The 13,108-nt window shown below is 49.4% G+C and overlaps 1 protein-coding gene across 1 annotated transcript in view; it reads right to left on the bottom strand.

Moving 5' to 3' along the window:
• The window catches only part of HUNK (hormonally up-regulated Neu-associated kinase), a 103,318-nt gene that overhangs the window by 51,347 nt on the left and 38,863 nt on the right, over positions 1-13,108 (bottom strand). The window contains exon 2 of the mRNA XM_040980888.1: positions 11,297-11,589. Coding sequence (XP_040836822.1) covers positions 11,297-11,589 — 293 coding nt within the window. The remainder of the gene's footprint in view (positions 1-11,296; positions 11,590-13,108) is intronic.

Genomic DNA, 13,108 nt, shown 5'->3' with positions numbered 1-13,108 from the left:
GATGCGCCTTGGGTTTGAGACACAGTGAACAACACCAGCCAGAGCAAACAACGGGGAAGTAGTCAAAAAAGAAAGAAAAACAAGATGGAAGCAATCTAAAGCGGATGCCTCTCAATGTCACAGCAAACTGGCAGGTGATCACCGATGAATGTTTCTCAAGCAGATGGCATCCAGAGGCACCAGCAGGCTAAGCCCTAGGGTCACACCCAAGAACCCGTAACCTTCACCAGGCCAGCGTCAGTGAGCTTCTGCTAAGGCCATCTGTCCACACCCAAGTGACAGGCGTTGTGGTGGGGAACAGTGCTCCTCAGACTGCTGTGGTGGCCCACAGCAAGCAGCGTAAGGGCAGGCAGCATGACTGGTGCGGCTACTACTGCACCCCGGGCCTTTGCACACACATTCCAAGCACTCAGTAAATACCAATGAATCTAAATGTAAGAGATCGCTTTGGATTTCCAATGTGGAAAGCAAGTATTTGGAAAAATGTATGCAAGAGCGAATCAAAGCAGATCATCAAAACCACCCGGCCCAATGATGCCAAGAGGTTCTGGCAGTTTACGGGCAGGTTGTCACCTCAGCCACATCTTGACTATCTACTATGAAAGGGCCTTCTTCCTTGGAGCCGGCATGGTGGCACAGTGGCCAAGTCACCACCAGCGACAATGACACCCTCTATGGGCATCAGTCTGAATTCTGCTGCTCTGCTTCGATCCAGCTCCCTGCTAATGAACCTGGGAAAGCAGCAGCAGATGGCCCAAGTGCTTGGACCCCTGCCATCACATGGGGGACCTGGCTGAAGCTCCTGGCTTTGGATGGCCCAGCCTCTGATCTTGTAGCCATCTGCGGGGTCTCACTCCTCAGATGTATGCTCTCCCCACACCCCGCCCTGCCACATCTCTCTCTCTCTAACCTACTTTTAAATAAATACAATTATATTTTTAGAAAAAAAAAAAACCTTCTACACACACAAACACATTCTCTCTTATTGTTTGGAAACATAACATTCTTGGTCTGCTTATGAATAGAGGGTTGAGCAAAGGCAATTGCTTGCTCTTCTTGTCTCCACTGTAAACAACTCAATAGTGTAATCATGAGAAAAATGAAGATGGCAACAGGCACACTTCATTCACATCCAGAAACAAAAGGGAACAAGGAGCTAGGGCTGTCTGTGGCCAAGAAGACAGCAGTGCCCCACTTAACAGGAACACCTGCTCCCAGCTCGGTCCCCAAACTGCCAGCTCATACCATCTTAGAATCAGAAGTCCAGTCCCAACCCTGCCAGCTAAAGCCATCTCAGAATCAGAAACCGGGGTCTGGCCTCAGTGCTTAAATACCATTGCCCTGTGGGTAAACACGAAGAATTGCTTCTTGGGGCAAGATACCATACAACCTCACCACAGGCAGCAGAAGTGGAAACCTTGAGAGGAATTGAGACTTCCCAAGGAGAAATCACAGTGTGGGGTGGGAGGCAGGGACAGAGGACACCAGGATGGAGGGATCACCGACCCACCCAGAGGCTTGGGAAGCAACTGCCAGCAGACAGGAGAGAAGGCAGGCAGGCTGCCAACACACAAAGCACAAAAAGTGAGAGTTCATAATGAAAACAACTAAGGAACTGGCTAAAAAAAAAGTGAGATTGCTAAAATGCCCAAGCCAGCTGACGGGGGCCTCCAGGCTGGACACCTGGACTGTGTTAAAACCCGGAGCTTGTAAACGGATAGTCCCCCAATCCAAAAACAGCTACAAACAGGGAGAACTGCACAATTTACAGTGGTAGAATGCTTCACTCCTGCACCTGCCTTTGAAAGTCGATGGTGCGCCCGAGCGATGCTGCAGTGCTTAAGGTCCTCACCTTGCACACCTGGGATCCCATATGGGCACCGGTTCTAATCCCGGCGGCTCCACTTCCCATCCAGCTCCCTGCCTGTGGCCTGGAAAAGCAGCCGAGGACAGCCCAAAGCTTTGGGACCCTGCACCTGTGTGGGAGGCCCGGAAGAGGCTCCTGGCTTCGGATTGGCTCAACTCCAGGCTTTGCAGCCGCATGGGGAGTGAATCATCGGATGGAAGATCTTCCTCTCTGACTCTCCTCTCGGTATATCCACCTTTCCAATAAAAATAGAATAAATCTTAAAAAAAGAAAGTCGATGGCAAAAAGGAATGTCTTTTGGTGTAGTAATCATTGAGATCCAGGCATAGCCTTTTTCATGATATGTGTTTTCTGTGCAATATTTTTAAAGACTATAGCTTTTTAAAAAAAGATTTATTTATTAGGCAGGGATATGGACAGAAGGAGAGAACAAGAGATCTTCCATTCATTGATTCATTCCCGAGGCTGGACCAGGATGAAGCCAGGAGCCAGGAATTGCATGTGGGTCTCCAAGTGGTTGACAGAGGCCCGTGTACTTGGACCATCTTCCGCTGCTCTCCCAGGGCATTAACAGGGAGCTGAATGGGAAGTGGAGCAGCATGGTTCCTGTGTGATGTTGATCTCAAAGACGATAGCTTAACCCACTATGCCACAACAGCAGAACCTCTTCAAACTCTTTGAAGACCCCTCACAGTTCCAAATACAGGATGGCCCCAAACGTCAAGCGTTCATCTGTTTTTCCACTAGCAAGACCTTGCCCCTCAGAAAAACAGTTTTGAGAAAACACCTTAGGAACACAACGGAATTATCCAGTGCTACTTGAGGCTATTCATGAAGATGCATATTTAAGCCCACATTGCATAGAGACCATGCAGCAAAATGCCACATACAATGGCATGCCTATTGTATGTATACTGCTGCACACCCTCACACTTCACTATAACAACTTCCTTCAAACTTGTCCAGGCGAAAGTGGAGCCACTGGGTGCTACAGACACAGCCCTTTCTGAACCACCTGTGTGATGCACCTGCTGGAAATCTTCTGAACCATATTCCCCACCCTGGAAATCTCCATGAATTAACCACTTAGCCAACTGTTTTCAGAAGGGGGTCTCAACCGTGACATGCAGCAGATATCCCATAAAAGATCTTTATCCCCTTCCCAGGTGACCAACAGGACATTCAGAGACACCTGTAGGTTAATTCCAGGTGAATGTCTCTTCTCCAATGAAGACTTTGTGGGTGAAGACAGAATCATCAAAACTGCCTGGAATAAGGACTCAGTAAGGCATTCCCCCTCCTCGAAGACGCAAAACCCCAATTTCTACTCAAGCATATGGTAACTCCAAAACAACAGGGCACACACAACCCAAGCTAGCCAGGGCCCAAACGGGAAGGTGTTGAAAAAGTGGGCAGCACACAGTCTGTTTCAAGCAACACGGAGCCTCTTAGCCAGGGAAGGACGGAAGTCTCACTAAGGTGTTAGAGGCAAATGGTGCTGCACAACAAATGCCATAGCGGGGCAGGCCAGCTTAGCAGAGCAGGCCCAGAACACACTGCCCGGAACACTCCTGCTGACCCACCCAGGAGCCTCCAAACTACAGCCAGAACAGCCAGGAGCCTAATCAGCAGAACCAGGGGAGAAGGCAGAAAACCAAGGATCAGACAAAGGGAGAAAAACACCAACATCACCTTCTGGGCCTCGGTAACCCTGGGGTGCTAGGATGAAGATGTGGACAGAGACCGTGAACTGGGGCTTTGCAATTGTCTCCCTTCTGCCACAGATGTTCCTTCTGCTGGGGTTTCTGAACAATCTCAGACTAACCCATGTCCTGGTCTGGAGGTTCCTACCACAAGCTTAGTTCAAGGATAACTGAGCTGCCAAGCTGGGCCCAGCCAGCCCCGGGGAAGAGATCAGGACCAGCCTCTCTGGGCTTTGCTTCATCACTATTTGCTGCTGAACTTCTATTTTAAAAGGTTTACCGATTGATTTAAACAGCAGAGTTACAGAGACAGAGAGCTTCCATCTGCTGGTTTACTGACCAGGTGGCCACAAGCAAGCATTAGGGGCTGGGCCAGGTTGAAGCCAATGGTTTCCTTCAGGTCCCCCATTGTGGGTGGCAAGGTTCCAAGTACTTGTCCATCCTCTGCTGCTTTTTCCAGCCCATCAGCAGGGAGCTGGATGGGAAGTGCAGAATCCAGGCACAAGCTGGCACCAATGTTATGTATGGCCACATCACGGTGGTGGCTTTACCTGTGAATCCAAGGCACAGGAAACTGTTTCCTGCTGTGCCTTTTAGAACTTAGCCAGAAAGGGGGTGAGGGATGCTTTCTTCTGACACTTTAGGAAATCCCGCTTTTTTTTTTTTTTTTTAAGATTTGTATTACTTGAAAATCAGAGTTACAGAGAGATAGCTTCCATCCACTGGTTCACTCCCCAAACAGCCACAATGGCCAGAGCTGAGCTGGTTCAAAGCCAGAAGCCAAGAGCTTGCTCCAGGTCTCCCACATGGCGGCAGGGACCCAAGGTCTTGGGTCAACCTCCAAGCTCTCCCAGGCTATAAGCAGGGAGCTGTAGCAGAAGAGGAGCAGCCAGGACTCAAACTAGCACCCAAATGGATGCCAGGACCACAGGCAGAGAATTGACCTGTTGAGTCAGGGCACTGGCCTCACCAAAATCCTATTTTTAAACATCAAATGGGCTCAGTGCAGTGGCCTAACAGCTAAAGTCCTCACATTGAATGTGCCAGGATCCCATATGAGCACTGGTTCTAATCCCAGCAGCTCCACTTCCCATCCAGCTCCCTGCTTGTGGCCTAGGAAAGCAGTCAAGGATGGCCCAAAGCCTTGGGACCCTGCACCCATGTGGGAGACTTGGAGGAAGTTCCTGGCTCCTGGCTTCAGATCGGCGCAACACTGGCCATTGTGGTCACTTGGGAGTGAATCATCGGACAGAAGATCTTCCTCTCTGTTTCTCTTCCTCTCTGTATATCTGACTTTCCAATAAAAATAAATAAATCTTTTTTTTAAAAAATCAAATACTCCAATCATTTTCTTTTCTTTTTCTTTGACTTAGAAGGCCGAAAGATGGCCAGATGGAGAGAGATCTCCTATCTACTGGTTCACTCCCTAAATGCCTGTAACAGCCCAATCTGGGCTGAAGCTGGGAGCCAGGAACCAATCCAGGTGAGGGTGGCATGGACCCACCTGCTGCTGCCTAGGGTGTGCATTAACAGCAAACTCTTGGGAAGAAGAGCTAAGACATGGTTACAGGCCATTCCAAGCAGTGTCTCAACAGCTGTGCCAAATACCTGTCCCTCAAATGCTACTTTCAAAAGTTGATTTGTGGGCCCGGCGCGGTGGCGCAAGTGGTTAAAGGTCCTCGCCTTGCACGCCCGGGATCCCATATGGGCGCCGGTTCTAATCCCGGCAGCCCCGCTTCCCTTCCAGCTCCCTGCCTGTGGCCTGGGAAAGCAGTCGAGGACAGCCCAAGGCTTTGGGACCCTGCACCCGCGCGGGAGACCCAGAAGAGTCTCCTGGCTTCGGATCAGCATAGCATCGGCCATTGCTCTCACTTGGGGAGTGAATCATCGGACGGAAGATCTTCCTCTCTGTCTCTCCTCTCTGTATATCCGCCTTTCCAATAAAAAATAATAAAAATAAATCTTTTAAAAAAAAAAAGTTGATTTGTATCTAGGTATTTCCCAAATGAGTACAAAACTTATGGGCACAAGTGTTTATGGCAGGTTTATTCATCAAGTCCCCAAGCACAAAGCACCCAAGATGTTCCTCAGCAGGTGCACGGATAAACAAAAAGTGGTACCTCCAGGCACAGAATACTCAGAGAAATGAGCTATTGGGTGATGCCAGTTCGGCCCACAAGCAAACATGTGCTCTGCTAAGTATCAGCTTTGCCCTTGGGATGCTTCCTTGAAAGTGCTGTGGCACAGCAAACTAAGATACAGCATGTGACGCTGGCATCGCATATCCACATTGCAACACTGATTCAAACCTCCGATCTGCCTCTAATCCAGCTCCCTGTTGATGTGTTAGAGATGTGGCAGAAGATGGCGGCCCCAGTACTTGGACCCCCGCCACTTACTTGGGAGAGAGGAAGCTCCAGGCTGCCTCCTGGCTTTGGCCTGCACTTGGCCAAGCCACTGCAGCCATTTGGGGAGTGAGCCAGCGGACTGAAGATCTCTCAGACCTTTTCCCATCCACCCCCATCTCACCATACACACTCTCCCTCTCCCTGCCACTCTGGATTTCAAATAAATCAAAAAAGAAGAAAGGAGAGGGGAGGGGAGGGGAGAGACAGGAGAGGAGAGGAGAAAAAGGGAGACATGGATAGGGGAAGAGAGAAGGGGAGGGGAGGCAGAAAATGAGGGGGAGGGAGGGGAAGGGAACAGGGGAAGGGGAGGGGGGAACGGAGGGAAGAAGGAGGGGGAGAGGAAGGAAGAAGATGGGAGAAGGAAAAGGAGGAGAGAGAGGAAGGGATTAGGAAGACGCAGGGAGGAGTGAGAGGAGGAGAGGACAGGAGAGGAAGGAGGGAAGGGGAGGAGAATGGAAGAGGCGGAGGGAGAGGCATCCTGCAAGGGGCAGGAAGCCCCCAGAGCTCTGGGCCCCCTCCAAGACACAGCAGAGGTGGAGGGAAGGAGGGCAGGTCTGTGAGTGGAGATGAGCTGATGGGGAAGACACTCCAACAGGTGAGGAATCCGCTGGTGGGCATTCACTCTAGGGGAGGTGACCCTCCAAGGGCAGGGCCTACTGGACAGAACAGAACCCAGAACCCAGGGTGAGGGAGAAAGCTCCACCCACGAGGGTGGCCATAGGCAGATTTTAACATGGAGCTAAGAAAAGCCCCAGCTCCCCCCAGGCCTTTGGGTACTCTGTGGCCACGAGACGTTTTCTTGGTTTGTTTTCACCCTCAAAAGCACTGTGCTAAAACCAATTCTTTTGTTTATTTAGCATCATAAGACACTGATAAAACATAAGAAAAAAGTCATTAACCACATGCCTGAAGTATTTATTTTAAATGGCATCTTCATTGAGTTCTTATAATGCTCCAGAAACTAATTCTACTTACAAACATGGCAGGGCTGTTCACTGAAAAGATGCCACTTGACACACTGCAACTTTAGAAAATAAACAGATCAGCACTAAGTTCCTGAAGAAACTCCCTTGAAATTCCAGGGGGCACATGGAATGCTTTAGAAAGTACTGAGGGCTGGCTACCGGGTTTCCAGAGCAAAGTCTGGCAGAGTTAAATGCACCTACACCAGGCAAGTCGTGGGCTAAGCTACTGGCTGTGCAGAATAGAGACACCAGACAAGGGAGTAGTCATGCAAGAAGGGTTGGCAGAGAGGACTCTGGGAAGTCTTTGTGAGTTAGACTTGTAATCCTGTCATGGCCTTGGCACACCCCAAGTGCATATACTCTTGGTGCTGGCCAGGCACCTGTGGTCTGAGCCCTTCCTACACACTCACCTGCCTAAGCCCAGTGGCAACCAGCAGGTGCAATGGGTAATCCCTACTCCCTGCATCGGGGACCTGAAAAGGCAGGTCCAAAAGCCTGAGAACTTCACCCAGCTCCACTTCTCATCCAACTCCCTGCAAATGCGCACGGAAAAGCAGACAGAAGATGGCTCAAGTGCTCGGATCCATGGTACCCACGGGTGAGGCTCGGATGAAGCACCTGCTTTGGCCTCACCCAGCCCTGACATTGCGGCCATCTGGGGAGTGAACCAGAGGTGGGCTGAACCCTCTCTCCCTCTCTTGTTATGCTGCTCTCCAAATAAATAAATAGTCTTTAAAAAAAGTTTAGCCCACCGAAGCTGAGGACATAACCAAGTCCCGATCACATGCAATTCCCCATCAACTAAGGCAATCTGCTTTTTATGTAGCTTTAACTTTCTTGTGTTAAATTCCACTTCTAATATTACCATGATATCTGAAGATTTGTTTCTCTTAAATCACATCTAAGTAGGTCTAGGTCAGTAACCAAGTGGATCAACTCTCAGAGGAAATAACGGTTTCAGCAGCATTAAGTTGGTTGAGACACAACAGCATGTCACTGTCATCGGGAACCTCGTTCTGAAAGCGTCTTCTAGCACACACAGCCCTTCACATCCCTGTACACAAGTGGCCCCGTAAACCCTTCCAGAATCCCTTGGGATGAGCTGCCCTCTGTGCCACCAAGCTTCCCACCTGGGGACTCAGGGCTCCATCTGAAACACTGTCCTCTCTGATTCGAAAAATTGAACCTCAGCATAATTCATGAAGCTCCCTGCACCTTAGGCACCTGCACTCCCATCCCGGAAGGGGCTGCAGCACAAAGCATGGCAGTAACCCGATGGTGACGGCAACATTCGGGTCCAAGCACTCTGCACACAGAACACACCTACAACAAAAACAACAGGCCTCAGGTCTGGGGCTCTCATGTCTGTGTGTGCCATGGCAGGTGGGCGGGCCTTCTGAAAAGTGCAAGGCCTTCTGAAAAGTGCAAGTCCTCCCGAGTCTCTATCTGCTCTGCCTTCCAAAGAGCCAAGCCAATCACTCCTGGATTACACGTTAGTTTCCAAGGAGAGAAGAGGAAAACGTAGAAAGCTGGAGACACAAACAAGAAAAAAGCAGCTGTCTCTGCTATCAAAACATTATTAAAGCCGTTCCTTAGACATCCCGACAGTAATTGCACCGGGAGGGATCAGCTTTTGTTAGAATTTCTCTAAAAGTGTCGTTGAGAATTTCCTGCGGGAGATTCCCGGGGTGCTGTGCGCTGTGTGTCTTGTGGTACTCAGTCCCACCAGGGGTTTCCTTCTGTAGTCCTCACGTCCTTAGTGGCCCACAAACCCCCAGGGAGACCCCACGAGTCCCAGATAGAGCTCAGCCCCTCACATCATGCCCGGTTTTGAACTCTGAGCTGATTCATCCCTGGGCTCTCTGCCTTTGCCTTTGGAGCCAACCCCTACCCCAACAGCCACCATGCTCCTAATTACTGAACTAGGACATCATAGATGACCCAAGGGTCTGGCTGGGCAGAGCCAAACAAACAAACAAAAACAACAAAAAAGCAACCAGTACAATTCACCTGGAATTCCGGCATGTTCCCTTTCCTGCCGATCTGAATCCAGAGAGTTCTAGGAAAGATCCATGATCTGAGGACCACATGCTGGTAACTAGAAGTAGGCCCAAGAGGAGGGACTCCAAGGAGCCCGGCCATGGCTGGTCCAGGGAAGTGCTCAGTCGGGACCGTGCTGCAGCATGCCTGGGTCCCCACGGCACAAGGCGGAGCCTCCCACAGTACCAGCTCTGCCTCCCTTGAGAATCTCAGGGTTCTACCAAAACCTAGAGTTGTTCTCTTTGCTGATCAGAACATGTGGGTCTTTCAGCCCAAGAACGGTACCAACAGTCCATGAATTTAAGTTTTATTTATTGGAAAGGCAGAGTAACAGAGAGAGAGAAAAACAGAGAGAGATATCTCCCATCTGCCAGATCCCTCCCTAAACAGCTGCAACAAGCGGAAGCCAGGAGTCAGGAGCTTCCTGATTCAGGTCTCTCCTGTGGCTGTAGGGCCCAAGCTCTTGGACATCCTCCATGCTTTCCTAGGCACATTAGCAGGGAGCTAGATCTGAAGTGGAGCAGCCAAGACTCCAGCTGGTGCCCATGTGGGACGCCAGTGGTGCAGGATGGTAGCTTAACCCACAACACCACTGGCACTGGCTCTGGATTTGGAATTTTTTAAATCCATGATTCCTTAAGAGTGGAAATTCTCCCAGAGAAGGAAAAACAGACATTCATGCAAAAGCTTGCACATAAAGGACAGCATCATACATCACAGCCACACACTGGAAGCGATCCAGATGTTCCTAAATGGGTGACAAGATCAAACAGGCATGGCACATTCATAATGGAATATTATTTGGCCACCAAAAGGAGGGGGCAGGAAAACATGGTACAACACCAATGAACCTGAACCACATCACGCTGAGGGCAAGAAGCCACCACAAAGGACCAGGCACTTCCGGTATGACTCCACTTGCATGAAGCAAAGCCTGTGGGCAAAGCCAGAGTGGCAGAAAGCAGAGGAGAAGCATGATGGCTGGTGCTGAGGGCCTCCCCATCACTGGGTGATAAACATATTCCCAAGTCAGAGTGCGGTGATGGTTAGACAACCCCTGGATGGAAAGGGCAACTGAAGCAGGTGAAGGGACGCTCAGCAAACGACCCTCTCACACATGTGTGCACACTTGGACCTACACACGTCCGCATGCCACACATGTGTGCTTGACCTTGCTTTTCAAAATGAGAGCCAATCAGAAAGGATTTTTAATGTTTCTCAAAACCCAGAGCAATCATACATCTTAATTCCATGAAGGACAAATCATGCCTCTATGGGTGAAACCAACATGTCCCTGGGTGGGAAGGAATTACTTACATATAGAATAAACAGTAAGCGCCATCACTAACGACAACGTTACTCAGAATGATATTTTTAAAGATATAGATTTTTTTTATTTGAAAGGCAGAGTGGCAGAGTCGGGACAGGGAGACAGAAAAACTGGGAGAGTTCATTTCTATCCCCTAGTTCCCTCCCCAGCTCTCTGCAAGGCCAGGCTGGTCCAGATGCCAGGGACAGGAAGCCCTACCCAGTCTCCCATGTGAGTGGCAGGGCTGCCTTCCGGTGCTTTCGCAGGTGCATGAGCAGGGAGCTGGATCAGAAGTGGAGCAGCCTGGACTCAAACTGGATCTCCCCTATGAGATTTCCATGATGCATACAGCAGCTTAACCCACTGCACACTAATGCTAGCCCTCTATTCACTCTCTGGGTGTCCCCTCATCCCAGCAGGGAACAACAAGGTGACATAAACAAGCCTGGCTTCTGTAATTATTTTCAGAGCTGTTGTGACTTTCGGGGACACACTCTTCAATTTCAAGGGCAACTGGTGATTCCAAGCAACTGGAGCAAACAGTCATTGAGCTGCTACCACAGGTAAAGTGAACAGAACAAATGTCACTGGCCCAGCAGGAGCAGAAAAAGAATCTTGTACCACCTTCACACCCAACATTTCTTTAAGCATCTGAGCAACAGGTGTCATGAGACAGTAAGAAGGAAAATGGGACTTAACAGTGAAATGGCACTTAGTGAACAAATGCTATTCCCTCCCACCTACAAAAAAGTAATATTCCCATCATACAAATGAAAAACTTGAGCATGGCAGGCAGCCCAAAGACAAACAATTACAAAAGGGAACACCCAGAACAGCTGCCCAGGCACCCTGGGCATAGCCTGTTGGTTGAGCAACCACACCGGCATTGACCCAACGCAAAACAATTCCTTGGGCCAAGGAGGGAAGAATAGTAAAATGGACTGCAGCTGCCCAGCCTGGTAGGAACCGGATACCCAGCACAGAACCTGCAGCGGGACCCGTACCTGTGCACCACCCCAACGCGGTGCAGGTGCTCCACGGCCGAGATGAGCTGCCGGATGTATCTGCGGGCCTCCGCCTCCTCCAGCCGCTTCTTCTCATATATCTTGTGCATGAGGTTGCCGCCGGGACACAGCTCCATGACCAGGTAGTAACTGTTTTCCGTCTCCAAGATATCTAGGAGCTGTGTGATGTTGGGGTGGCGGATCATCTGCTGGATCTGCCCCTCGCGCCGCAGGTTCTTGGTGACATAGGTGTCCTTTTTCGCTCTCTTCTTGTCAATGACTTTGATAGCCACCTAAGGAGAGGGCCGAGAAGAACCTGGCCGTTAGCACACATCACAGGCAAAGGCAGGTCTTGGGTGCCTCAAGAAGCCCAGGGAACATGCAGGGCTGAGAGGCAGGAGAAAGCAGTGCCAGCTGGTCAGGGCCCTCTGCTAGCCTTGCCCCACCTCTCCTTCCCCCCTGGACCTACAGAAACAGCCTGGTGCAGCCAGCACCTTGTATCCCAGCACCCAGGCCCATATTCTCCAAGGGAGAAAACAGCATCCTGGGGACATCTTTTCACTTCTTTTTAAGATTTATTTATTTTTATGGGAAAGGCAGGTTTACAGAGAAGAGAGACAAAGATCTTCCACCCACTGGTTTATTCCCCAAACAGACACAACAGCCAGAACTGAGCCAATCTAAAGGCAGGAGCTTCCCCCTGGCCTTCCACATGGGTACAAGACCCCAGGGACCTGAACCATCCTCCACTGTTTTCCCAGGCCATAAGCAGTGAGCTGGAGCAGAAGTGGAACAGCAGGGACACGAACCATCGCCCATATGGGATGCCACAATTGGAGGTGGAGGATTAGTCAATTGAGCCAACGTACCAGTCCCCCCGACCACCTCCAGGGACATCTTATAAACAGCTTTCTTGAGGTGCCAGAAAATGATACTTCTATTCATTTCCCTTTTTGGAATTGTATTATCTAATTGTATCAACATATCAGTATAGACACTAACATACAGATAACTAATTCATAATTGATAAAATAGATATAACTGATAGGGACATATTTGTAGTATGCAGTGACAGGTGCAAATACTTTTTGGACATTATTCACAATTTTTAAAATGTGCAGCATGGTGTCTGATGTCAACAGCAACATATTGTATACTTGAAAACTATTCAGAGGGTAGATCTTAAATGTTCTCACCACAACATTAAAAATAACAATTATGCGAGGTGTTAATAAGCTTGATCCTGAGAACCATTTCCCAATATAGACATACATATCAAAACACCAGAGGGCCAGTGTCGTGGCATGGCTGATTAAGTTTTCGCCTATGGCATCGGCATCCCATATGGGTGCCAGATCGAGTCCTGGCTGCTGCACTTCTGATCCAGCCCCTTGTTTATGACCTGAGAAAGCAGCAGAGCATGGCAAAAGACCATGGGCACCCGAATCCACATGGGAGATTTCAAGGAAGCTCCTGGATCCTGGCTTCAGGTTGGTTCAGCTACGGCTGTTACAGCCATTTGGGAAGTGCACCAAGGGAGGGAAGAACTTTCTCTCTGTTTTTCCTACTCTGTAAATCTGCCTTTCCAATTAAAATAATAATTTTTAAAAATAACATAACTTCTCTTTCAATTAAAAATAAAGCTAAGAAAAGTACTTTACCAAAATGAAAAAGGATAAGATTGTAGAGAAAAAAGCAAATTCTGTAAGAAAACAAAAGGAGGAAGAAGGGGGGCCCGATGCAGTGGCCTAGTGACTAAAGTCCTTGCCTGAATGCACCAGGATCCCATATGGGCACCGGTTCTAATCCCAG

The sequence above is a fragment of the Ochotona curzoniae genome, unplaced genomic scaffold (genome assembly GCF_017591425.1).
Source record: "Ochotona curzoniae isolate NIBS_2020 unplaced genomic scaffold, NIBS_Ocur_1.0 contig_3498, whole genome shotgun sequence".
Taxonomy (NCBI): domain Eukaryota; kingdom Metazoa; phylum Chordata; class Mammalia; order Lagomorpha; family Ochotonidae; genus Ochotona; species Ochotona curzoniae.
This window is presented reverse-complemented; position numbering and strand designations above follow the sequence as displayed.